General features: G+C 47.5%; 1 protein-coding gene across 1 annotated transcript; it reads left to right on the top strand.

Moving 5' to 3' along the window:
• Positions 1-606: 606 nt before the first annotated feature.
• LOC131571263 (serine/threonine-protein kinase Pak-like) lies at positions 607-27,235 on the top strand. Its single transcript, XM_058823911.1, has 14 exons — positions 607-649; positions 2,201-2,235; positions 14,897-15,031; positions 15,309-15,635; positions 16,056-16,134; positions 18,167-18,233; positions 18,920-18,968; positions 19,739-19,851; positions 20,517-20,634; positions 21,319-21,418; positions 21,823-22,019; positions 23,367-23,498; positions 24,678-24,748; positions 26,968-27,235. Exons 1-14 carry the CDS (start codon positions 607-609, stop codon positions 27,233-27,235), a joined length of 1,734 nt encoding a protein of 577 aa, XP_058679894.1.

Genomic DNA, 27,235 nt, shown 5'->3' with positions numbered 1-27,235 from the left:
GGATCTTTTCCCTTTGCATTTTTGCTCTTTCAATGATTTCAAATCAGGTGACAACAATGAAATTCTTCCAATGCTGCATGGACCACCTTTGACATTTGCAGTGATGCTATGACAAATTCTGTCTCCACAAATGAAAAAGATCCCTCGTGGCAATTGTGCTGGAACTTGGAGCGATGCTTTGGTTGTCATCTTGGTGTATTTGCACTAAGCTGATGCATTTTTGTATAAAGCATGATTTGGAGTGACATCAATGATCTTATTTTTTGTCACATGCAAAATTTTGAATTTCATGCAAAGTTCAATTGTCATGGACCCAAAAATTTCCAGTTCCTGAGGATCAGAGGAAGCCGCAGGAAGTTGTGTCCCAGAACACCACTCATTCACAGGATCCATCATGACCTGTGAATCTTTTACAGGATGTGTTTTGGAATCAGGTATTCATCCACTGGCAAACCTACTATGCATGTTGAAAATGGTTTCCCTGGCCTTGAGTGTGTCAAACAAATGCTGTCTAGATTTGCTGCTTGAGCCAAAGCTTCCCAAACGTTTTGTTTTGGTTGAACAAAGGCAAAATCCACCTCATTGCTTAAAGCAACAGGCGGAAGAATGAGGCACAACAAGACATACCAAGCTCATGGCTTCACTCTTGGTGAGAAGCTTTGCCATGTTTTTAACACCCAAACCCCAAAAGAAACCCCCGAGTCCTTGAACTTTTATGTCTTTTCTGAGTTGATGTCTGGAGTCTGGTTCTCTTCTGTCTGTGTGCTCGCTTCTCTGTTTCCGGGATCAGTATCTTCTTGCTCTCAAGTCCGATAGGGCTTCACATGTCATGCTGACACCCACTTCAGACCTCGCCCTGTGGAAACACAAGCTAAACCCTTGCCCCACGTAATTAGTTTGAAGAGACCTTCTATTTGTCCTGTCTCTGGGTTTCTCATCAAGCTAAAGGATTCTCCCTTAGTTTTGCCTGAGTGCTGTTCAAAAAATGTCTTGAAATGGGTGGATTGGGCTCTGAAAAGGAGCTGTTGAGAAAATTCAACACATACAATGCCTTGTTCAACCTCATGTGAGGTGTTGCCTCTGGCTCCCCCCTTTTTTGTCTATTCAAAAGGGATTTTAGGGAATGATGTGTTCCTTCAATGCTTGCTTGACCCATGGGGGAATATGGAATACCAAACGTGTGTCTGACACCCCACTTTTAAAGAAAAGTGGCAGACTTTTCTTAAAAAAAACCCGTGGCAGACATGGGTGCTGTCTGAATATTTACACCAAAACCTTGAATTTCTCGATGCAAAATAATGGGGAGTAACCTTGTACTTTGGAGGATGACCTTCTCAGCGATCATTAGCTGTAAGGCAGAAATCCATTGTTAAAGGACCAAGGATTTCTAATTCTTGGAGTTCAGATAATGCTTGGGAAAGTTCTTTGTCCTAAATGGTTTTGGGGATTGCTCCCATTGTTAATTGAACCAGGCTTACTACTGACTTGCTTTTTGACCAAGGGCAAATCCTTTACTGTCACACCGACTAGACAGGTTGAGAAAGGCTTTTCTGGTTCTGAATTAGACAAACATGGTATCCAAGCCTTATGCCTTGGCTTAAGTCACCCAAACATTTGGTTTTGGTTGTTCCACAGGCAAATCTGCACTACAAAAAGCAATTAAAACCCACCAACCAACACCAGTGTATCACTGGATTTTGCTCCATGCTTTTTGTGAGCTAATTTTTGGCAAAAGATCCTCCCATATCCTCTTCAATTTAAAAATTTTGCTTTTGACCTTTAACTAAAATTTTACCTTTCTAAGTCCAAGAGAGGGGATCTATAACATAACAAAACAAAACCCCATGCTTTTGCCAAAAAAGCTCTATGAAACCAACAATTGACACATTTATAAAAAGCATAAAATCAGAGTTTGCAGGTTCCACCAATGAACAGGGAACGTCAGGCATGACCGGTGATCCCTCTGTTCTGCTCACGTCTGCATACTTAAATGAATTGCCATAATTGCTTTTAATCAAGGAGAGTGCATTGGCAATTTTAGGCTTGGAATTTTTCCTTTCCTTTGTGGAAGAGGAAAGTAACAAAGTCTCTTTGGCCACCAAGTATTTCACTGCCACTAGCGTGGAGTTATTATTATCCCGGTGGGTGTTTTTATAGAGACACCAAGGCCTCTTACCATTTTTATTTTTGTCTATTTTAGGTGGATTCTACAAGCTGAGGTTTGAGGAGTTCCAAGTCTGTTTCTAAATACCATCTTGCAAAAGCAGAATGAGCTCTCTCCCTCTGACTTGTCAGGATGTTAGAGCTTGGTTCTGTATGAACCACATTGGATATTGTTCCCCTGATGTCTTGCCAAATTACACTGTAATTCCTTGCCCTGAAGAGTATCAGGAAGACCTGCTGAGCTCCATGGACACTGTCAGCTGCATGGAAGTGAGCATCCTTAGCTTTGCTGAACAAACTGGAGCTCAGCTTAGGTTAGATGCTCTTGAGCAGGAGAAAGGCTGGAATCATCAGGTGGTTCCAGAGGCCTGTGTGCCCAGAGGGACTGAGTTCTGGGGAGCAGCTGGATGTTTCTGCACATCATGGAAGGGGATTGCCAGACAGCTCAAGCCTTAGCACAGGCAAACACTCCCCAACCCTTCTCATGCAACATATTGCTTTGGATTTCAAGTTGTTCCCACTTGTCTGTCTGTGAAGATGCCCCTAAGACCACATGCAAGCCTCACAGAACTGCTGTTACATTTCCAGAAATGAAGAAAAGAAGCCCAAACCCAGCAAAGTTTCTAAGGCAGTAGTTTTTAGAGAGGAACTTAAACCCAATGTGCTGTTTCTTCTTACTGGGAAACATGTCTGAAACCTGGACATAAGGGTGTAAAGGTCACAGAGTCTCTTCTGCTTCTTGTGCAGTGCTGCTGAAACCCTCAGTGACCGTGTTTCTCCCCTAGCCCAATGCACTTTATCCCACATCACCAAGCCAGAATCTGGTGATCTGGAGAGCCTGCCAAAACCTCCCAGTGTTTCCTGGCACTTTGCAGGATGGGCCTACCATTAATGTACTGACTTGAGTAGCCAAATGAGTAGAAGGTGACAAACGGGATGACAATTCTCCTTCTGATTTGACAATGGGAAGTTTTCCTTTTCCACAAAAGAAAAGCAGAAATTTTCAGACTGCTGAGAAACAGAGCGGTAGGTGGCTCCTGTGGGCCCAAGCAGGCATTTTCATCCCAATACATTTGTGCGGGCATCTTAATGTGTTGAAGATGAGATTGTAAATGTTTGTTTCCTAACCTGAGGAATACGTGATGGATTTCCTTTCTTTTCTTCCAATTACCATTGTTTTCAAGAACAGCACAAAAAGCTTTATGAGTTTTGTTCTACAGCAGCTGTGCTTAAGGGACCAACAAGCACTGCAGAGATGCCTTTCATGTACTAATCCTTGGAATTAGTTACTATAGCAAAGTCCCTCTTCCAAAAAGCCTGTCAAGCTGGTGTGAATCCTCAGGGAAGCAAACATGCTTTGCTGATGTAGTTCCAACTAACTAGGTCAGTCAATGAAATCAGCTGCCAAGGCAAGATCTGCAGGATGGTGGAAAAGCTGTGGTTGCATTGGGGTTTGGGTTTTTGGTTGGTAGAGGAAAGTCATCTCTGGGTCTCTGCCAAGGCAGGAACTGCCACTGAAGAACAGAGGTTAAATAAAGAGATCTAGGAGAGCATTTAAGAGATGTGAAAGCAGCAGGTGGAGCCTTGTGTCTCCTTTTTCTCCAGGCTACACACCTGATAGCCACAGTAGGGACCCCACAGCTGTGGCAGCCCAACAGATTCTTGTCTTGCCTGTGTGACTTCCTGAGCCACTGCCTGCAGACAGACAAGCAGCAGCACTGGTCTGCCAGGGAGCTCCTGCAGGTAAAATGTGAAGGGGCTGCAGGTGAAACAGGCTCTGAGGGATGGGCTCCTCCTCCACTCAAGTCCAAGGCATCACATGAGCCCCCTTCCTCCTCACCTCTACTCTTGCTGCTCTTCAACTGAAAATGGTGAGGAATCCTAGACTGGGCTGGGCTGGCAGGGCCCTGTAAAGGTTCTCTGGTGCAAGTGTCCTGCAATGAGAAGGGACATCTTTAAAGCAATCAGGATGCTCAGAGCCCTCTGCCACTTGACCTGGAATGGTTCCAGGGATGGGGCACTGTAGAAGTCCATCCGAAAATCCTTCATTTTTTGCCTCACAATTGTCATGAGAAAAAGACCACTGAAGGGTTAAAAACTGTTGAGCCAGTTGGGAAAGAAAGTCTCATGCTTATCTAGTGTGTTCACAGGTGGTGTTTGCAGAACATGCCATGCTGTACTCGGAGGGGGCATGCTGCCCTTTTCTGGACAATTGAACCAGACTTTCTTCCAAACTCCTGACCTGGCTGGACTGAGCTCTGGGGTGGCTCCCCCCCGCTCCATGAGAAGACCCCTCTTGCCTGCCTTCAACCACCGTGACGGACCAACAGAGATGCAAATCCCCTCATCAAGGAACCAAGAACCCCTCTAGCACCCTCATGGCACCCCCATGGCAACCTCCTTCCAGAGACTGGGACTGTACCCCCTCCCAACTCAGGGAGGGGGGAAAAACCTGCCCAGAGTAAACATACCTGTGAGCATTCAGCCATGAAAACAATGGCTCACCCCCTCCTCCTGTTCCTATTCTTCTCCCCTCCATGGAAACCTAATTTCAGTCACCCCCCAACCAAGAACAGTATTTCGGGGTTTGGTTCGACTGCTTCTCTGAGATCTCCCCAAGATGTGTACCAGCAAGTTTTGGCGGCGGGACCCCAAAGACATCATGTTTTGGTAGCTATACCCCATTCCCTCACCTTCTTTCCTCCCTTTTTCCCTTGTCCTACCCTTCTCTTCCCCGGATCCCCTAACCAAATGCATATTTAGCTGTGGTTATCATCAATAAAATTGCATCTGGTTGATTTGTTACTGCAAAACCCCTGTGCCTTTGTTGGTTATTTTTGCACCCAAAAATCATTTGTCACCCGTTCATTTTGGGCAGACCTTCACAGGCACCTACAAGCTCTTGGGACAACAGTATGTGCCAGTGTGGCACCATACTCCATGTAAACAAGTTCTTCCTTAGACCTCCTCTGATTAGATGTCCTTTGTGTTTAAAAATATTTGCCAACATCCTCTTGTAAGCAGCCCTGTTAAAAAGGTGTCCCCCACTTTCTTCAAAGCCACTCTGAAGTCTTGGAAAGTACCTCTGCAATTCCTGAGAGGAGAGGTGCTCTGTTTTCTGACTGTTTCTGTCGCCCTCTTTTGTAATTTGGTGTCGTGTTCCTTTTTATCTAATGACAAAAGAATTGAAGTAGAGCAATGCAGGGTACAGAGACAGGAAATGGTGGTGCAGGTACCCAAGGAAGCCAGTCCCAGCTGAGCAGTCAGAGATTTGGCTGTGGGAAGAGGGGCCGTGGGGGGCTCACTGTGAGCCTCTGAGGGGCCCTGGTTTGTGCCCCCCAGCCCACCCTTAGAGGTTTCTGCCTCGCAAACAGGGACAGCTGGGAGGGAATTGTCCCAGCCTCATCTGCTGCTTGGCACACTCAAGCAGACGGGAACTGTGCCATGGTTACTGCCAGGTTGTGTGGCAGAGAGGGAACTGCAGGGCCCAGTGCCACTGGGCTGGCCCTGCTGGGAAGGAAGGTGCCATCCAGCACACGAGGGGCAGGGCATGGAAAGGTAGACACTGCTCTGTCTCCGTGGGGAAATCAGCACAGTGCCTGTCTTGCATAGGCAGGGACCTGTGTCACTCATTGGAGTTTCCTGAAAGGAAGAAATCCCAGGGACAGAAAGCACCATTTCTAGAGCACTGGCAGGGCAGAAATCCCAGGGAGATGAAGACATCACAATAAACATATGAGAGGGGTTCTGGGCCACCTTTGTCTCTGATGGCAAGGTCCTGCATATTGGGAATGAATGGGGAACAGATGGCCCCATTGCTCCTCTTTCTGGGTCTTTCTAAGAACCAAAGGAATCCTGATATGAGTCTGTGAAGCACTGAGCTAGGAAAGTCATGGTTCATTGCTGTTTGCTGTTTTTTTCCTGTGAGTAGTATCCATGTGAATCAGCCAAGCCAGCATCCACTCTGGCACCACTCACCATTTCACTGAAGGGGAGAAAAGTGAAGGACCATTTACTCCATAACCAGCTTAGAGTAGGACTGAAGAATACTATTATAGCCTAGATTTATAGATTAGGACTGAAAAGAAAGTTTCTGAAACTTTGGCTTATCTGGAAGACTCCTTTCTTTTTCACTCTGTGAATAAGCTCAGCAGTCCTTCTGAATTGTTATATGATTTATAGTGTCTTTGGTATAGTTTGAAAGTGGAGACAGCCCCTCTTTATCCATGCTTTCCAGACCACACTGCCTTTATAATATGGACCACTGTGCCCTTTTGGCAAACCTGGAGCACTTCTAGTTGCAGGCAAAACCTAAATACCGTGTGCATGGCGTTTGACTCAAGAGCATTTGGGTTCCTGCCACTTGGATTTGTATCCCTAAATGCAATGGCTTTGGCAGAAGGAGAGCCTTGCTCAAGTGAGAAAGCAGAAAGATCAGAGATGGTGCTCGGGAAGGTCTCCTGTGGTGCAGAGCTGTCAGCGCCTGGGAGGTGAGAGCGGGCCCAGCCTTGGCCGGGGTGGAGCCCCAGCAGAGCCCCGGCAGAGGCCGGAGCAGGCTGAGCCCCGGCAGAGGCAGGCTGGAAGGAGGCCCTTGGAGCTGCAAGAGGCAGCAGCCAGGCCCTGGGTGCCTGTTCGTGGGAGCGGGCGAATCCTCCGCTCTCAGAGCCCAGGTGGCAGCTGGCTGCTGCCGAGGGGAAGCGCAGCCGTGCTGGGCACAGCCCAGTCTGGAGGCATTGGCTGTCTGCAGTGTGCCCAGGAGCAGAGAAAGGCCCAGGGCAGCCGAGGGCCGCTGGGCTGCCTGAGGATTCCTCCTCTTCTGCCAGCTGCCCTGCAACTCCTGGCAAAGGTCAGCAGTGTGTGCAGCACTCTGGGCACCGGGGCAGGGAGCCGGGCTGCTCGGCAGGCTGGAGCACAGGGCAGCCTCCTTCAGGCCCGGCTCTTGTGCCAGGGCAAGCGAGGCCAGCGTGAGGCAGGGACAGCTTGGCAGGGCACATCTGCAGGAGCCAGCGCCTCACGCAGCTCTGGGAGGAAGCGCCTGCAATCCTGCAGTTCTGCACTGAGCCAGAGCAAAGGTGTGAGATGAAGAGTGTTTTGCAGGAATATTCAGGCCCACCGGGCCAGCCTACTTTGTGTACTCCAGCACACAGCAAGCGCTGTGCAATGCAGCTCTGAGCTGTTGGGAGAGAGGGAATCGGGGATGTGCCTGAGGGTTTTGCTTGAGGAGTGAACTGATTTGGAAGGGGGCAGTAGTGTTTTAAGAAGACAATTTGTGTTTTCTTCATTAATTTCTGAAAAAATGTCATAATGTGTTGCACACAGGTAGGGGGTTTAGAAAAGAAAGGCCTTATAAAATCAGGCCTTACTATGGTAAATTCCCAGCTGGCCTGTTACGTCTTCTACATGCAGCCAGCTAACTTCCCATGGGAATAGTCATAAGAATGAGTGCATTTAGCAAGCACTCAGTCTTATGACTATTCCCATGCACAACAAGCTATTGTGCTAAGAATTCCCATGCACAACAAGCTATTGTGCTAAGAAAACTGTTTGCATTTGTAATAAACAAGAAATCTCTCCCAGGAGCATCCATGAAAGAAAAATGTAAACACCTGAGTGAGTCTTAAAAAGAGAGTCCTAGCACGTACACACCAAAACACCTTCTAAGCAATGAATTAAGTGGCAAGGAAACTACCAGCCAGCTGAAGTTGACCATGAGGTCTGTGAAAACAATATAAAATGGAGTTATGTGAATAAAGAATCGTCGTAGTGACATCAGAAGGTTGCCTTGGTGCACGGAAGGCCTGCATGAAGAAACTGAGTCCCGCCTGCTTTATTGACACAGCAATGTGGCTTCACTCAGCAAGAGCACTTGCAGGGTATATTGATGAAACGCTTGTGTTTGATTCCCAGAATAGGAAGGAGAGGCATTAAGTGTAACAAACAGGGCTTAGTCTTCTGAGTTCCTTTCGCTTTAACAGGAGTGCTGAACCCTGTATTCCCCCATTGCAGTGCTTACTGTGTGCCAGTGGCTATCTTGGCCTTGAGAATAAGGAGAGTGGTCCTGCTAAGAAGGTAGCAGGAATGCATTCAAAGGGAAGAAAGTGTTTATAGGAGGCTCCTGACCACCAAATGATAGTTTGAAGAATGGGAATATTTCCCAAATGACTGTGTCAGGAACCGGAGTCATGTCCCAGGCCCGGCCATATCTGATCCATGTTTGAACAGGTTGACAAGACAATGAAGAAAAGTGTCTTGTTTGACCCTTGAAAGAGAAACAATGTATTGGTCAATCAGTGGGCAGTGAAGCTTTGAAAGGGGAACAGTGCATAATGGAGCCCTTGGTGGCAGGGAGTCAGTGTCCTGAGCCATCATGGCCTCATCTCACACACCAGGAATGTGTGAGCTGCTGCTCTAACTCCTGCTGTAAAATTCCCCTCCTGAGCAGGAGATACAGGGCCTGGTTCTGGGGTGGAGGGGTGAGAAGGACGAGATGCACAATGTTTTGATCAAGGGGATGTCCTGGAAGTGCACTGCCTACCTGCCCCTGGTGCCGAGCACCATGCTCCATCTCCTCCTGCTCACCAGATTTTTGGGAATCCAGAGGTCAGTATGCTATTGCATACTGCAACTATTTGCTACTGCAACTAATGGAATAAATTTGCTTTGCAATCCCAGTTGTGTATTAGGTTCTTTTCTTCATGGGTCTCCTCCTGAACCTGTGGAAACAACCACCAGGGACCTACAGGACACTCCTACTCTGATGTCAATAAATTCTGATAAGTTATTGAAATATTTTAAAAAATCTGGGGTAATGTTTAGCTTGGGAGTTTCCATAAAGTACTGAACATGTCTTAATTCCATGGATACAAACTGGTAGGTGAGATTGCTGGCTGTGCAGGGCTTGGGGAAGTGATTCCTTATGAACCCAATGCAGAAATAAAGTAATGCCTCCTTTCTAACCCTGAGCTGGCAGCAGGGATCAGGCCCTGCTTGGTAACTTTCATTTTGGCAACTTCTATTATCAGGTAAGAAAGGTCAAAATGAAACCTTTTCCAGCTGTTTCCCTCTGGTTGATCTTTTTAGGCACCAAAGCTCTGTGCCATGGGTAGCCTGGGTGTGTGCAGAGCAATGCAGCCCCCACAAAGCCCTTGGTTTCCCCCCAAGTTGCCAGTTTGACTGCTTCCAAGGGGAAGAAAGGCAGAGATGTACATCCAGAGGTGTCCTGGCCATGTCCAATAAATGTGCAAATATGTGGGGAGATTTGTTAGGAATGATTTCAGTTGTTATGTCAACAGTGCCTTCTCTCCTGGTTCTGTGCACTACAGGTGAGTAATATAATAGTTGGCTCTCACATTTAATAGATATTCTGTGAATAGATATTATGTTCAAATGTAAAGTGCTGGTATTGTAATATGTCCTCCCATAGTCCTCTTTCTTATCCCCCTTGTAATGGCCTTGGTAGTCAGGGCATTTGGGGAGGGCTGGCTTGTGACCAGCAGGCAGGGTGTAACAACACCTGACCTCCAGTCAAGATGCAAGAATGTAATCTCCACCAATGGACAGCAGAGAAAGAGCTGACTGACAAAACAATGGGAGATGCTAAGGGTATAAAAGGCAGAACATCTCTTTTGTAGATGAGCATGTGGCTGCTAATCATGGAGACTCCCAGTGCTGCAATCTTTCCTTATTCAGTCTTTGTTAAGGTTTCATAAACCTTTAAAAAGTTACAAGTGAGAGTCATTTCTCAGATGGGCAATGATTTGGGCCATTTTCTTGGTCTGGTTTCCTTTGCTTGTGTCCCATCTGAGTTCTCAGTTGGGGTACAGTCTGTAGGTGCTTGGGGCACTCTTGAAGTTACTCTTGGATCCATTGAACAACAGGCTTTGGCCCATGAGGGGAATTTGTGCTGCTTTGTGACAGAGGAGAACTTTGCAGACTATTCTGTGTTTGCTGTAGGGAAGGTTGGTTATTGCTTGGCATAAATTCACAGACCAACACAGAGCGTTTGCTTTGTGATGTCGGGGCACAGTTGCCACCTTGTCGTAGTGACATCAGAAAGTTGCCTTGGTGCACAGAAGGCCTGAGTGTCAGAGCAGCCCTAGCGCTTGCTCAGTTCAGGAGAATCCTCCTGATTGAGGCACTTGTCAGTGGGCAGTTCCACACTCACAGGAGCCTTTTTTTTTTTACTGTGAGCACAGCCTGCAGACTTGCAGAGCAGTGCTACAATGATTGAGCAAATTGCCCCAGCGCTATTCACTGTATATGGTGTTACTTATGGTGCCTATTTTGTGACTAACCTGGCACGTAAGTAGAGGTTTTCCCTGGGTGTAACCAAAACGATGGCTTTTGTATTTCTTCCTGCTCCTTCTTAGTGACTGAGTTTCTGATTTTGAAACAGAAAGAACATTAGGAGGCCACTGGTTTGGCAAAGCCCCTGTCACCAGGTTCAACTAAAAAGGGGGTGTCAGTAGCCACAGGGGCAGCATTTGCAAGGGAACATGCAGAGGTACCGTTCTCTCCACGGGAGAGTCTGTGGCAGCAGAGTCTGTCATTTCCTCACTTTGCTGAGACAAGCAAGACAGCTTTGAAAATGTAGATTGGCATACCTTCTTGGAAGACCTTCCAAAATCTCTGCAGTTATTCCCAGAATTCAGAGAAAGCTGCTTTTTTTCTAAATTTTCTACTGAAAGGGGATTTCACTGTCTAACTTGACCCTTTACTGAGTGCTAAAATAGTGATTCCCTTTGCAAGGAAGTGCAAATTCCAAAGCAGTGAGTGTCTGCTCCAGAACCCTGGAGCTGCTGCTGTGCTGTTTCACAACAGAACTGCCACCGCTCAGGGGGATTTTGGGGAAGCTTTTCTGGGCAACTGTTTCCAGCAAGTTAACAGAATTAGTGCATGCAACTGATTTTTAAAAACAACCTGAGGGAGGGGATAAAAAAAAGCTGCATGATGTGTTTGATAGAACAGAAGCATTGAGTGTTACAGATGAATCTGCATTTTCTTGGTCATGTTTGTATTCATTTACTGACAAAACAAGCCAAAGTGTAGGCACAAGCAAGAATATTGTCCTGATCTTTTGCTGGCTGTGTGAATGAAATGTGTCTTTTGGAGGGATTTTGTGAAACGGGAAATCATCTCTGTTTGGGTTGACTTGTTCTGTGGGATTCAGCAGCCCAGGAAGTTTTCTCACAGCATCTTGTTCATTTTCTTATCCGCACTACAGGTCACCTCAGGCGTGTATTCAGTGGTGCGGATCCTAAGGTGAGTGAGAACGGGGGATTTCATGTTCCTGGTGATAAGAATTGTAGAGCCAGCTGTCAGCTTGGCCAGTGGCAGTAGAGTGTAGAGGGCCAGCTAGGTAGACCAAAAGAAAATCCATTTTCATGCCTTCAACAAAAAAAAAAAAAAAACAAAAAAAAAAACAAAAACAAAGGCAAAAGCAGATATTTCCTAATTTCCATCTCCGAGCCCTGCAGAACAATAAACACAGTTTGGCAGAGAGAATGAATGATACTTGCTGGCAGCAGCCAGATGGAAACACTGAAGTTTGATAAAATAGACTTCGCCTATTTAAATTTACTCAAGAGTGACTGAGAATTCTATTCCCATAAATTTAGTGGCATCTCCTTAGAAGATGTAGCTGTAGAAAAAGGAGGACATCTAAAAATAGTGGATGCTGTATTTGAAGTAAAAAAGGCAACTTTATGGCTGGGGTTGGTTGGAGTGACTTAGAATGCCATTGATGATGCCAAAGTTGATGAGTTCTCCTTAGAAGATGTGGCTGTAGATCCAAAGAGAAATGGGGTTAGAAAATGGTAGGTAACGGTCTGTCCCTCATTCTTCTCTCTTGCCACAGGTGACAAGACAAACAGGCATCTCTCCCCTGCCTCCCTCAGCTCCTGGAGAAGAAGCCAGAGAGGAGCAAAATGAGGAAGACCACCACAAGTGTTCAGCTGTGGTTCCACCACAATCTGATCATTCCAAGAGAGTAAGTGCCAGTTGTGTGTGGTGCTGTCTTTAGTGCAAGGCAGAGGTGCAAGTTTCTGAGCAGCCAGCACTTGCTGTGCCTGGCCGAGGATGCTGAGTGCTGGAGTCCTGCAGGACGTAGCCTTTTCCTGCAGGCAGTGACAGCTCAAAATTGGCCTTTGATCTGTCCTGCTGAGGCAGTGCAGATCTGGGGGCTCCAGCTGAGCTTCTGGCTGCTTGGCTAAGGGAAGCTCCATCTCTGGGCTTCTGCGGTGTCATGGCCGAGAGCATATGTGGTAGTGCTGGAGGTCAAAAGGCTTTGTTGCTTTGTTTTCCCTTAGTGAAAAGGTGTGTTTGGCTTGTGGAAGTGTTCTGCAGTTTTCTTGAGTCGTTCTTCACTTGTAGAGTCCCTGTTGGCCCAGCTGCCTTTGGCTTTTGCTAAGCTGCAATAGAGATGTTTGTGTTGTCTATGGAGCTGTGTGGCCAAAGAAAGGAACTGCAGAGTTGCAAAGCCTTCTTGTGAAGCAAACAGCAGAAGTGGCAAGTTTCTGTTGATCCGTTTTGTCCTGAAGTCTGCAGGTTTGGCAAGTGCCTTGGAGCCTGGAGTGGGGTGAAGCTGCAAGTCCTTGCCTGCTGTCTTGTGTTGCTTGGAACAGGAAGGCCATCTTGAAATGGGGCCTGCTGTATCTGAAGTGAAATGGGCACCTTGTGGCTGGGGAGCTGCGTGGGCCAAAAGGACCCAGGGGTGCTGCCAGTCTTGAGCAGCTGAAGATGAGCCAGCCTGGGACCAGGTGTCCAAGAAGGCCAAGGGCATGGTGGGCTGTGTCAGCAGCAGTGGGGCAGCAGGAGCAGGGCAGTGAGCATGGCCCTGTGCTGGGCAGAGCTGCGGCCACAGCTGGAGTGCTGTGTGCACTTGTGGGCCCTGGGAAGCAGAAAGTCATGGAGGGGCTGCAGCGTGTGCAGAGAAGGACAGGGGAGGTGGGCAAGGGAGTGCAGCACAAGGCCAGTGAGGAGGTGCTGAGGGAGCTTTAGTCTGGACAATGGGAGGCATAGGAGGGACCTTCAGGCAGACTTCCATCAATCCCTACATGATAGTGCTCAGCACAAAGGCTCTTTCCCTGCCAAACATGCCCTCATGCATCCAAGTGCTTTAGATACATACATAGGTGACACTTCCATCTTGTGGTTTGCTGGTTTCCTGGGAGGAGAAGCCCTGTTCATTTTCTCATTTTCCAGCAAGCAAGGATGCTTCTGCACAATCTTTGCCTCGTTTACCAAGTACTGGAAGGCATTCTGTACACTTTTTGATGCAGAAGGAGCATTTGTGTTTCCAGACCTTCCAGCATGGCTTTAAAAATCACTTTGAGTTTTACACTGCCTGTGACTTTGTACAGCCCAGGGAATCAGTGTGTGTTGTGTTTAGGAATTAAGCAGAAGATCAATGCCCTTGCATTCCAGCTGCCCCTCAGACATCACAGGAGCTGGGAGAGGCTGGGCTGCATTTCTGATTCCAACCACTTTAGCACTGTCAGTGTGCTCAAGTCCAAGAGTAGAACTTGGCCGAGCACAGATGCACAAAGAGTGCAGTTCCCAGTGCAGTGCTCTGGGTCTGACCCCTTTCCATAGGGACCTACATGCTCCAGATTCCCCAAGAGTGTGCTTTATTGAAGCTACAGGATAGCAATCTCAGGATTGCTGCTGAAGGGGGCACTGGCTACCAAGTTTTGATGTGCGTAGCAATAGAGAGGATTCAGTTATGAGATCTGACTGTCTATCTATCTATCTATCTATCTATCTATCTATCTATCTATCTATCCAACATTTACATAATTGAATCTTCCTGGCTCTGGTCCAAGGCAGTTGGAGGTGCAAAGGTCACCTAAAGCATCCCTTTCAGGAGAGGATTAGAGACATGTTCCCTCAACCAATTCTGAGCAGGCAGAGATGTTTCCCCCTCCAGATATGGTGGTTTTTTCCCCAGTTCTCCAGCCTCTTCTGCCCTGAAGTCCCCAGTTAATTCTTTAAATTTCTGCCTGTCCTAGAGAGGTGGAAACATTCCAGGTGTAGGTGGTATTCGGTGACTCTGGTCATACATGCCATGCATTAATGACACATGGTTTCCTACACTGGCATCCCCAGGGCTGTGTAATTGCATTCCTTAATGGGGCCTTAGGAGAGTCTCTGTTACTGCTGGTCAGAATTCTCAGTTGACAAAAGAGGGAGAAGAAACACTTTGGTTCTCCTCCATGTACTGATGTGGCCATAGAGGCTCTGTGACATCCATCAGAGAACTTACATGCATCCTCATCTTCTGAATGACCAGTTTTTCTAACAAGAATGTAGATGATGTCAGAAAGGCAGGAATGCTTGTGCAGGCCTGAAGAGAGCATAAACTCCAGAAGTGTCTCACAAGGACTGAAGCCACCTGCAGAGCCAAGATGGAGCTGTGAGACAGGGTGGGCTGTCAGTCACTACTGAAAGACAAACAGGACATGGCAGAAGCAGAGGGAGGCCCTCACCAGACCCTTGAGAATGCCTCAACTTCCCTTGTCAGCTGCCTGAGAGGCTCTTGGAGCTTCAGTCGCAGATGGCCCCTGATTGTAGGGCCAGGGTCACTTTGGAATCTGTGCCTCCCCTCAAACAGAGAATGACCCAGCAGAGCAGCAGCACAGTGCTTTGGGAACGTGTGAGCCCAGCAGTCTTTGAGTCTTGGCCCACAAAGTTTGTATGGGAAGCTGAAACCCATCTTCTCTTACTTTCTGTGCAGGTGCTTCTAGAGGGAGAGCAAGAGCAGATTACTTCAACAGAGATGCCATGCCAGACTCAGGGAGAGCTGTTCCCAGCCCAAGAACAGGAAGAACAGCTCAGGCAGCAGGTGGAAGAGCCACAGGAGAATGGCCAGGTAAGCCTGACTGGTCAGGGCACAGAGGGAACGGCAGGAAGAGGGGCATAAACCAGAGCTCTTGGGACTGAGGAGGCCAGGAATCCCACAGGCACTGGAAGCACAGAGCCTTGGAATCTGCAGAGATCAGCCCTGGGACAGGAGGTTTGCAATGGAAGCAGAGGTGGGTAGGGAGGTAGAAAGAAGTGGCTGAATAAATGTGATTTTGAGGCTGCAAGAGGAATAAGCTGAGGCTGATGGCAGTTCCCAGTCACTTGCTCTGCATTTGTGTGTACAGAAGATCAAGGCAGAGCCACAAGCAGAGCTGCCTGAAACTCAGAGTGACATCATGGACGTGAAGAAAAAGAGCAAAGAAGACGTGGGAAGTATTCAAGAGGAGAAACTCCATCAGCAGAGGGGCGATCAACAAAACCAGGTGAGTGAAAGAGTGGCAGCCACTCCACTCATGAAATGTCCTCCCCCTTCTTGCTTACAGTCTGCCAAGGGACACATGCAGGCAGAGCTGCAGGACTCAGAGGCTAGCAACAAGGCAAGGGAGAAGAGGCTGGAGGAAGAAATTAAAATCTTCAGAGAGAAACCTAATCACCTCCCTCAGGCTCTAGAAGTGAGTAAAAGAGGGATGCAGCCACTGCAGTCACCAAACTGGTGGTTTCTGCCATTCTTGCCTTTCCACTCAGAGCAGCACACTGGGGTGATGCCTCTGAGTGCCATCCTGCTGTAGTGTGTATCACAGTCACTCTGAAGGACATTTCCTGGTGTGCTCAATCTCTTCTGCTGCCCTGGATAATGTAACTTGTCCTTTGGCCTTTTGGCCAGCAGTCCAAATTGATTCCTGCTGGTCTGTTCCTGCTCTCTTGGTTTCTTGAGGTGTTTTTACAATGGAACATGGTGACCCAGATGGAGGACTGAAACAAGCTGTCTGTATCTCTTGTCAGTCTGTTCTTTCCCTTTCCTCACAGTCGATGACTCCTGGCTGACAGGAAAAAGCTGTAGTGTCTGACTCCTTTGTTCTGTTTCATTTGAGGAGCAAGAGTTGACATCTGACCGGGCAGCCTGTGAAGACTTCCAGCAAATGTCTGGCAATGAAGGGCCCCAGGTTTGGAGTGAGGCACAGGAACAGTGCCCACCAGAAGTGCTCCAGGTCCAGCACATCATGAGCTCTGAACCTGCTGCTGTAGCAGTGTTACCTAGAGGAAGCCTTTCTATCAAACCTGGGACCTCAAGCTTGGGCAGTTCCTTCATCTCTCCGAAACCGGAGACTGAGGAGAAGTACCTGGAGATGCTGGGTATGTCTGGGATGTTTCTTGTCTCAGGGACAGTGTGTTGTGTGCAGGTGTCAGCAGAGCTGTACCAAATGCTCCTCCTGAGTTTGGTGTCACAGGGCCATTTAGGACTCCCCAGAGGAAGCGCTGTGCTCCGAGGCAGCGAGAGAGCGCTCTGGCTGTTCCTGCTGCCTCTGAGGGCACCTTGGACTGGCTTGGGTTTGCCTGAGTTTCCCTCTCTGCTAAAGGCTGAAACAGGGATTGTTCTTGGATCAGCAGAAGGCTGTGACCTAGTAAATGATCTAGGCAAGTCCTGTGTGCTAGTGTTCAAACTGAACAGAATTTTCAGCTTCCTAAATTCTCCTTAGAGTCCTGACTTCCAACCAGTCATCAGAGCAAAATACTTCACAGAAATGGACTGGTTTTGGAGTTTTGTATATTTGGTTGGGGATTGGTTTTTTTTTGGGAGGGGGGAGGGGGGGAGTGGGTTGCTTATGTGTTGTTTATTTTTTGTGGGGGCCTTTTGGTTTTTTTGTTTCTGTGGAGGTTTTTTGTTTCTGTGGGGTTTTTTTGTTGTGTTTTGGGTTTTTTAGGTTGATGGTTTGTGGAGTTTTTTTGGTGGAGTTGGTTTTTCTCCATCCTGAAAGAGCTCTTCTGCCCCACATCTTACTGATGGCATTTTTATGACTGTTACTGTTACCACTACTACATCTGCAGTTTATTTTCATAAGAATGATGTAATTTTTGTCAATAAGAGAATGCTATATTGTTGTTAATAAGAACTACTTTGAAAGAAGATCAGGTTACAGGACAAATAGAGAGCACGAGGTGTTTTCCATTTGCCCCCAAAGAAAAAAGAGATACTTTTAGAACAACCTTTACTTAATCTTCTAGTTTTATGCTTATCAAGATGTGTCCAAGAGACACATCCAAGTGGCGTGATCAGATAAAACTGTACTGCAGGCATTTCTCAGGAGAGAGCCTCCAGCCCAGCCATGGTATATTCCTCAGATCCATGGCACTTTTTCATACCCAATTCCCACTCTTTCCCCTGACTGTTAGGATCCTACCTATTGGCCCAAGCCCTGCTCAGATCAGTCTCTAGGAAAACACACCAAGTCCTTTGTGATTCTGCAGCACAACCCAATGAATCTGCCTATTGCCCATACCAGCTGCCAGTGCTGTGCTCTCAGATAAGACCTGGTGGGGCTGAGAGCAGAGCCCAGTGGATTCTGTGTCTACCATCACCTGTTGGGACAAAAAGGGCACTGACCCACACCTCGGTGGAGCTGATGTCAAAGCCCATCCTGTTGTGTCCTGAATGGGGACAACACCTTGTATGGGGTTCAGGCTGGCTGTGGCTTCTTCCCACTGCCTGTCAGTGCTCATGCTTGGGCTTTGCCAGACTTATTGTGCTAGCTGCCCTGTCCCTGAGGACTAGAGGGACTGCAGAGGCTGGAGCCTTCCTTAGCTGGGAGAGGGGCATCTTTGAGCTCAGCCTGCTCATAAACAGGTCAGCGTCCTGATGTTGAAAGCCCCATCGGGATCATTTATAGCTTGAGCTGCTCTGGTTTACTAATGGAAAAGAATTCATCTGGCAAACAGCTGAAAGGTAGTGATGTCCTTCTCTCCTGAAAATGCATCTCCCCGTGCTTTGTTTCCTGTTAAGAGAACTCCTGAAAGGAAATTACAAAATCAGTCTCTGTGCCAGCCATCTGCACTGCAGGGCTACCCGTCCTGTTGCTGTTGTAGTGGTTGTTACCCAGCTGACCCCAAAGGGCTCAGAGCCCCAGAGAGTGGGGCTGCCTTTTGTATCTCCTGCAAGCTGGCATCTCTGCTTTAAAGTCAGCATTTTGCATTTAATTTCCCTCAGGGAGAATGGTGAACCCCATTGAAAATCCCCTGATGAAATACACTGAAAAGGAGCGTATTGGCAGCGGGTGAGTCCTACCGCAGATACTCCTGCATAGCGATGGGCCAGGTGTTTTTCTCATAGAATGTCTATCCAGCGTGAAGTCAGGCAAGCTACACACATTTCAGACACTGGGGATAGATGGTGCCATCTCTCAGTGCTGCTCAGAATTTGTGAATATGATCAGAATGCACTGTCAGAGACATCTCTATGCTGCCAAGGTCTTGTCTGCATCAAAGAACAGGACCCGGAAGACCTCCTTGTCTCTCAAGTGTGGGACAGTTCTCTGTTAATTTCTTTAGCAATTTTACATGTCTCTAAATCATGCTACCACACTAATGAAAAAAGAAGAAACTTGCTTGCCTGAAAGAGCAACCTATCCCCTATCAAAGCTGAGTGAGATAGCAGTTGCCAGAAACATTTATTTCCCCTGGTTTGCAGAAGGAAATACTCTGTGGTCAGGAAAGGAACCACCCAGTTTAGAAAGTGAAACCCAAGAGGAAAGACTAAACTCTCTTTAGAAGTTGAAGCCCAGTTCTTCAGGAACAGGCCCAGTACCTGCACTTGAGAGGAAAATGCATCATCTGCCTTCTGGCAGAGCCCTCCTGAATGATGCAGGTTTTTGACACTGCCAGCACAGATCTCCTGTGTGGGCTGGCTTTCACTTTAGGACCTAAACAGCTTCTCCTTTCTCTGCTTCTGTTTTGTTTCTAGGACTTTTGGACATGTGGTTAGAGCACTCAACAATGCCACAGGAGGAGAGGTAAATGTCAACAGGCCCCACAGACTCTGCTGCTCTTGAGGGGCTTTCCCCTCTGGTGTGAGCTGTGGCTGGAGCTTTGGGTAGAGCTGTGCTGAAAAGGCACAAGAAGCTCAGACTGGTGCCAGCCTGCAAAATACATCTGGGCCAGTCTTCGTCCCCCTCAGCTGCCAGAAGGAAGGCACAGAGGGCAGCGCTTCCTTTCAGAGAAGGACGCGCTCACTCGCTCTCCATTGCTAAAACAAAGGTGGTGCCTTAGAGCACCTCCCTGCTCTTTGGGGCTACAGCTTCAGAGTCCTGAATTCTCGATTCTGGCTGCCAGCAAATCCATCTGAAAGTTACTGGTAATTCCTTAGCCACCTGCAGTGCTGCACTTGGGAACTGCACATAGGGAGAGATCTGCAAGGTGTCCCTAAAAGCCCTAAGCCCTGCCCGTGGCCCAAGATGTATCCACAGAGTATTAAGGCATGGATTACTTCTTCTGAATCCCAAACAAAGCAGCAGAGAGTGTGGTCAGAGGTTTGTGGGTCATAGCTGAGACACCACTGTTACCAAGTGGTCAAGGCAAAACGTCAGTGGCTGCAGGTGTCCTGTAGCTGTCCCCCAAGGGAGCAGAGAAATCGGCTGTTGGAATGTCAGTTCCTAATTACTGCAGTGCCTAATTACAAGGCAGTTTGGCACAGCTCAGCTGTGATTGCAAAATCACTCGCTCCATTGCATTGTGGTCTCGTGCCACACACTTCTCAAGTTACTTATTTTCAATGTCATTTTAGGTGGCCATAAAGAAAATAAATCTAAAAGGACTGAGGAAGAAGCAACTAACCATTAATGAAATCATGATTATGAAGAGATATAGGAGTCTCAGTGTTGTGAATTATTTAGACAGGTGAGAGGTCTTGGTCTTATCCCATCAATGGGCATTTACATACAGCAAACATGAGAGGTTAAAAACCCACTTTGGTCAGTGGCAGAAAGTAGAGCTGTTAATTTTTATTCATTCATATTTCTCTATTCATCTCCAATGGATGAGAAGAGAGTGCATCTTGTCAGCATGAGTCTTCCCTGGCACACCTAGTTTTAAAAATTATTCCAAAATTATTCAAAACCTGGATCAGCTGTATCTTCCTAAGTCAATATCCTCGAAGTAGATTGCCTCCACATTTTTTCCAGATAGATTTTCTAAAGTTTCTTAAATGCTGATGAACCATCCTGAAGTGGATTTCCCTTAGATTGTTAGCGCTCGTTGCCATTGCTGTGCATGCCAGGAAGACTAGGTGCTTATTTCCAGAAACACTATGCCTGACATATTTTTATCTGGGCTGTTACTAAACTGCACTTTTCATTTGCTAGCTGTCTAAGACATCTTCTTTTTCACAGCTGTGCCTTTCTTCTTGAGACCGCACAGATTGCAAACAATGCACAGCTGAGAGGGAATGTCTATTCCTTTGATTCTGTCCTAGTCACAAAGGAACCTGGAAACAAAAAACCCAGAAGTAAAATATCAAGATAGCCATGCATATTTATCTCCACACCCTTGTTTCCTTCTTTCAGCTACCTTCTGGGTGAGGAACTCTGGCTAGTTATGGAGTACATGGATGGAGGCGCCCTGAGTGATGTCATTAGCAAGACCTACCTCTCTGAAGTCGAGATGGCAGCCATCTGTCGGGAGGTCAGCAATCCCATCTGTGTTTCCGAGGACTTGGGCAGGATTGTCTGGGAAACAGGGGCTAAGATCAGGAGAAGTTTCACGTGCCAAGCTTTGTTTCTGTATTGCTGGTATGCTATGGGCAAGTAAAAGCACTTCAAGTGAAAGGCCTGCTAGTGCCCCTGTACTCACTGTACTCAGTGCCAGTACTCTTATCTCCTGCTGCTGTATTCTCACTCTGTCTCATGTATTTGCTGTTGTCCATCTTGCCTCGCTAAACTTTTGTCTGTCTTCACTGCATTCTTTGCCTGTGAAAGCAAAGGTGCTGGTGGCAGGATTTGAAACAAACAGCAAAGGAAAAAAGAGAGAGACTCGTTTCTCTCAGTCCTCAGCTGAAAAGGATAGGAGTGCAGCCCAAATGCTCTTTGCTTCTGAGCACGTGCACTGCAGCAGCTGTCATCCTGGCTGGTTTGCAGGGGACAGTCTACAACAGCAGATGCTGCTGCTCTTTCAGAAGCTGACGTGCCTTTCCTCAGAAAGGTTCTGCTCTGCAAGTGCTGGAGCAGCAAGCTCTTCCTCTCAGTGGCACTGTGTTCTGCCATTACTCCCCATTCCCCTGGAGGGCGAATCTTTTAGATTGTATGGTTTCTTGTGTGATGAAATCCCATCACTTATTTTTTTCCCTCCTCTTTCTCTTTTCTCTCTCAGTGCCTGCGAGGACTGGATTTTCTTCATTCAAACCATGTGATCCACCGAGATGTGAAGAGCGGCAACATCCTTCTCAGAACCGATGGTTCTGTCAAGCTGGGTCAGTGTATTCTTGGTCAGGTGCAGTATTCCAGGAATGTGGGTGTGGGGCTGCTTGGAGTGACAGCCAGCTCCCCTAAATGGTGCTGGTGGCAGCACAGGGACACCATGTCAACCGTGAGCTGGTGACCTGGTTGCAACGTTCACAGAGGTATGAGAAGGAACAAGTGGTCAAGAGTGTCCTTGCTCTGTGTGTGTTCCTGCCAGAGGGAGGGAGCTACAAGTGTAAAGCTTCCAAAGAACAAAAGCCACTGCTGGAGGCAGCGTTAAAAATGGGGGATTTTTTAAGTCGCCAATGCTAGGAGATTCAACAGCACACTTTCAAACTTCTACTGGGGAATTCTTTTGCTTGCTTTCCTAATTGCACAGAATTAAAATAAAATCAAAATTTTGCTTTTTCCTCAGGTGATTTTGGCCTCTCTACTCAGCTCACCCCTGAGAAGAATAGAAAGAGCGTGCTAGCCGGGACTATTTGGTGGATGGCGCCTGAAATGGTGAAGGATCAACCATATGGCCCCAAAGTAGACATATGGTCTTTTGGAATTGTGGGGATTGAAATGGTAGATCAAGAACCTCCTTACTGCAATGAAAGTCCTGCCTCGGTAAGGAGCAAATACTAACTGATCCCACTGTCTTTCTCACCTGTCCCATGTCCTGTGTTGGACATTGGACAAAATCCCATTGCCATTTGTGGGAACTGCTTTAACACCAAGGTCCCCTCCTAAAAATGTCCCTGCAACACATCAGCATCTGCTGTGGTTTTGGTTGCATCAGTGGGGGAACTCAAGCCTTACCACATGCAAACAAACTCCATTCTCAGGCAACACTCTGCTTTGGGTTATAAGTGGCTCCAGCTCTTTTGCCTTTGTAAATGTCCCCAGTAAAAGGAAATAAGCACCTTAGAACTGCTGTTATCTTTTCAGAAATGAAGGAAAGAAACCCAAGCCCAACAAAGTATCTTAAACTGTAATTTTTAGAGAGGAACCTAACCCCTTGTGCAGTTTCTTCTCACTGGCAAACATGCCTGAAACCTGGGCATAAGGGTGTAAAGGCCACAGTCTCTTCTGCTTCTTGTGCAGTGTTACTGAAACCCTCAAGTGACTGTCTTTCTCCCATAGCCAAAGGCACATTCTCTGTGTCACCAAGCCAGAGAGCCTGGTGATGCGGAGAGCCTGCCCAAAACTTCCCAGTGTTCCCCGGCACTATCTGGGATGGGCCTACCATTAATGCATTGACTTGAGTAGCCAAATGAGCAGAGGCTGACCACAGGGATGGCACCTCTCCTTCTTCTGACCATGACAATTTTTCTTCTGCTGCATAATGGGAAGCTGCAATTTTCGGACTCCTGAGAGACAGAGTTGCAGGTGACTCCTGCATGCCCAAGCAGGCATTTTGATCCCAATACATTTGTGCAGGCATCTTAATGTGTCTGTGTTGAAGATGAGATTGTAAACGTTTGTTTCCTAACCTGAGGAATTCGTGGTGTATTTCCTTTCTTTTCTTCCAATTGCCATTGTTTTCAAGAATAGCACAAAAAGCTTTATGAGTTTTGTTCTACGGCAGCTGTGTTTAAGGGACCAACAAGCACTGCAGAGATGCCTTTCATGTACTAATCCTTGAAATTAGTTAGTATAGCAAAGTCTCTCTTCCAAAAAAAAGCCTGTCAAGCTGGTGTGAGTCCTCGGAGAAGCAAACGTGCTTTTGTTGATGTAGTTCCAACTAACTAGGTCAGTCAATGAAATCAGCTGCCAAGGCAAGATCTGCAGGATGTTGGAAAAGCTGTGGCTGCATTAGGGTTTGGGTTTTTGGTTGGTAAAGGAAAGTCATCTCTGGGTCTCTGCCAGGGTAGGAACTGCCACTGAAGAACAGAAGTTAAACAAAGGGATCTGGGAGAGCATTTAAGAGATGTGAAAGCAGCAGGTGGAGCCTCGTGTCTCCCTTTTATCCAGGCGAAACAACTGATAGCCACTGCAGGCACCCCAAAGCTGCGACAAGCCAAGCACCTCTCGCCTTGCCTGTGTGATTTCCTGAGCCGCTGCCTGCAGACAGACGAGGATCAGCGCTGGTCTGCCAAGGAGCTCCTGAAGGTAAAATGTGAAGGGGCTGCAGGTGAAACAGGCTCTGAGGGATAGGCTCTTCCTCTACTCAAGTCCAAGGCATCAGATGAGCCCCCTTCCTTCTCACCTCTACTCTTGCTGCTCTTCAAATGAAAATGGTGAGGAATCCTAGACTGGGCTGGGCTGGCAGGGCCCTGTGAAGGTCCTCTGCTCCAAGTGTCCTGCAATGAACAGGGACATCTTTAAGGAGATCAGGTTGCTCAGAGGCCTTTGCCACTTAAGCCAGAATGGTTGCAGGAACGGGATAATCTGTTCTAGGGTTGGCAGCATGCTCCGAGTCACCAAGTTCTTCCTTAGACCTACTGTGATTAGATCTCCATTGTGTTTAAAAATATTCACCCGCATCCTACTCTAAGCGGCCCTGTAAAAAAAGGCGTGCACCACTTTCTTCAAAGCCACTCTGAAGTCTTGGAAAGTGGCAATAAAGTCTCCCTGTGGCCTGGTCTTCGCTAAATTCAGTAATTCCACTTCTCTCTGCATTTTCTGAGTTGGTTGTGGGCAGGAGGGGTCGTGGGGTGCTCACTGTGAGCCTCTGAGGGGCCCTGGTTTGTGCCCCCCAGCCCACCCTTAGAGGTTTCTGCCACGCAAACAGGGACAGCTGGGAGGGACTTGTCCCAGCCTCATCTGCTGCCTGGCATGCTCAAGCAGACGGGAACTGTGCCAGGGTTACTGCCAGGTTGTGTGGCAGAGAGGGAACTGCAGGGCCCAGTGCCACTGGGCTGGGAAGGAAGGTGCCATCCAGCACACGAGGGGCAGGGCATGGAAAGGTAGACACTGCTCTGTCTCCCTGTGGGAATCAGCACAGTGCCTGTCTTGCATAGGCAGGGACCTGTGTCACTCATTGGAGTTTCCTGATAGGAAGAAACCCCAGTGACAGAAAGCACCATTTCTAGAGCACTGGCAGGGCAAAAATCCCAGGGAGATGAAGACATCACAATAAACAGATGAGTGGGATTCTGGGCCACCTTTGCCTGTGATGGCAAGGTCCTTCACATGACAATAGGGAAGCAGATAGTCCCATTGTTCTACTTTTTTGGTCTTTCTAGGATATAGAAGAATAGTGATTGAGGCTGTGAAGCACTGAGGTTGGAAAGTCATGGTTCACTGTTCTTTGTGTGCTTTTTTTTTTTTTCCTGTGGACAGCATCCATTTGTACGTTCAGCCAAGCCAGCAGGCATCCTGGCACTACTCATCAACTCAGTCAAGAAGAGGAAGTAGGAGACGAGAACGTATCAATCGTGTCAAGATGATATCTTCATAGCCAATTTGGAGTAGGAATGTAGAGTAGGATTCTAGAATAGGATTGTTGAGTTTTGTAGAGTAGGATTGTAGAGTGGGATTCTAGAATAGGATTTTTGAAGGGTTTTACAGAATAGGATTATAGATTAGGATGGTAATTAAATAAAGTTTCTGAAGCATCAACACATTTGGAAGATTCCCCTTCTTCTGACCCCTTATCATTCCATTCTTTTTCCTTTGCTTGTAAGCCTTTTGATGAAATCCTTTCTTCTACTCTTTTAGTATACTTTCAATATAATATATATCATAAAATAATAAATCAACCTTCAGAAACATGGAGTCAGATTCTCATCTCTTCCCTGGTCCTGTGAACACCACCACAGCCCACTGGCTGGTGTTTGCCTAGCAGGGGTATTTCTAGTTAAGGCAGAAAGGGCAATGGCATTTGCAGGAAAAACCAAAGAAGTGGGGCAGCAAAGACGTCCTGTGCAGATGCAGGCATTGAGCTGTGACTCAAGAGCATTTGGGTTCCTGCCACTTGGATCTGTATCCCTAAGTGCAATGTCTTTGGCTGGAGGAGAGTGTTGCTCAAGGGAGAAAGCAGAAAGATCAGAGAGGGTGCTCGGGAAGGTGTCCTGTGGTGCAGAGCTGTCAGTGCCTGTGAGGTGAGAGCGGGCCCGGCCTTGGCCGGGGTGGAGCCCCAGCAGAGCGCCGGCAGAGAGCTTGCAGTAAGGAGGTCCTTGATCTACCATTTCAATTCCCACAATTCCAAAAGCAGCTCTGAGCTGCTGGGAGAGAGGGAATCGGGGATGTGCCTGAGGGTTTTGTTTGAGGAGTGAACTGATTTGGAAGACAGCAGAATAAAATTCAGTAGGCAATTTGTGTTTTCTTCACTAATTTCTGAAAGGAAGTCATAATGTGTTGCACACAGGTAGGGGGATTAGAAAAGAAAGGCCTTATAAATTCAGGCCTTGCCATGGTAAATTCCCAGCTGGCCTGTTACGACTCCTATGTGCAGCCAGCTAACTTCCCATGGGAATAGCCGTAAGAATGAGTGCAGTTAGCACAACAAGCTATTGTGCTAAGAAAACTGTTTGCATCTGTAATAAACAAGAAATCTGTCCCAGGAGCGTCCATGAAAGACAAATGTAATCACCTGAGTGAGAGTGAGTCTTAAAAAGAGAGAGTCTTAGCATGTACACACCAAAACACCTTCTAAGCAACGAATTGTGTGGCAAGGAAACTACCAGCCAGCTGGAGTTGAACACAAGGTCTGTGAAAACAATCTAAAAACAAGTTATGTGAATAAAGAATTAGCTTTTCCTGCATGAAGAAACTGAGTCCCACCTGCTTTATTGACACAGCAATGTGGCTTGACTCAGCAAGAGCACTTTCAGGGTGTATTGATGAAATGCTTGTGTTTGATTCCCAGAATAAGAAGGAGCGGCATTAAGTGTAAAATACAGGGCTCAGTCTTGTGAATTCCTTTAGCTTTAACAGGAGTGCTGAACCCTGTATTCCCCCAATTATTCCAATTTTTCCTTATTCAGTCCTTTGTTAGGGTTTAATAAACCTTTAAAAAGGTTAAAGTGAAGAGTCTTTTCTTAGATGGGCAATGCTGTGGGCCATTTTCTTGGTCTGGTTTCCTTTGCTTGTGTCCCATCTGAGCGCTCAGTTGGGGTACAGCCTGTAGGTGCTTGGGGCACTCTTGGAGTTCCTCTCAGATCCCTTGAACAACAGGCTTTGGCCCATGAGGGGAATTTGTGCTGCTTTGTGACAGAGGAGAACTTCGCAGACTATTCTGTGTTTGCTGTGGGGAAGGTTGGTTATTGCTTGGTATAAATTCACAGACCAACACAGAGCGTTTGCTTTGTCCTGTCGGGGCATGGTTGCCACCTTGTCGTAGTGACATCACAAGGTTGCCTTGGTGCACGGAAGGTCCGGAGCCGGTTTGTATTCCATCAGCGGCTCCGGTCTCGTACCATCCCGAGGGGGGGGGGGGGGAACGCGTGCCCAATGGTCTCCCTTGACACAATAACAAATTAGGAGCTCTGCAAGGCCCAAAAGGATTACTCCCAGGAGAGTGAGAACTCCCGGGGGATCCTGAGGGCCTCTTTAGCAAGGTCAAAGGTCACCCCTTGTGACCTCCGGGACATTTTCTCGTGCCTCCTCAACCCCACCGAGTTTGTTGCAGGGATGCCATCCCGAGCCTGCCGATGGATCCGTCAATCTTCCTGCAATGGATGATCGAGATGTGCTCTCGAAAGGTCACCATGCCCTCCAGAGACCTCGACCACTGCCCCGCTGCGTTGCTGCTGCTGACATCCCAGAAGCCGTCCCAATGGGCTCTGATCCTGTTTTTCCTCCAGCTGACTACCGGCCTCGACCAAACACCCCTGAACCGGTTCACAAGAGCACTTCCCCTGCCATCTATGTGGGAATGTGGGCCACTGGATGCCTGA

Source organism: Ammospiza caudacuta, chromosome Z, assembly GCF_027887145.1.
Source record: "Ammospiza caudacuta isolate bAmmCau1 chromosome Z, bAmmCau1.pri, whole genome shotgun sequence".
In the NCBI taxonomy this organism is placed as follows: domain Eukaryota; kingdom Metazoa; phylum Chordata; class Aves; order Passeriformes; family Passerellidae; genus Ammospiza; species Ammospiza caudacuta.
This window is presented reverse-complemented; position numbering and strand designations above follow the sequence as displayed.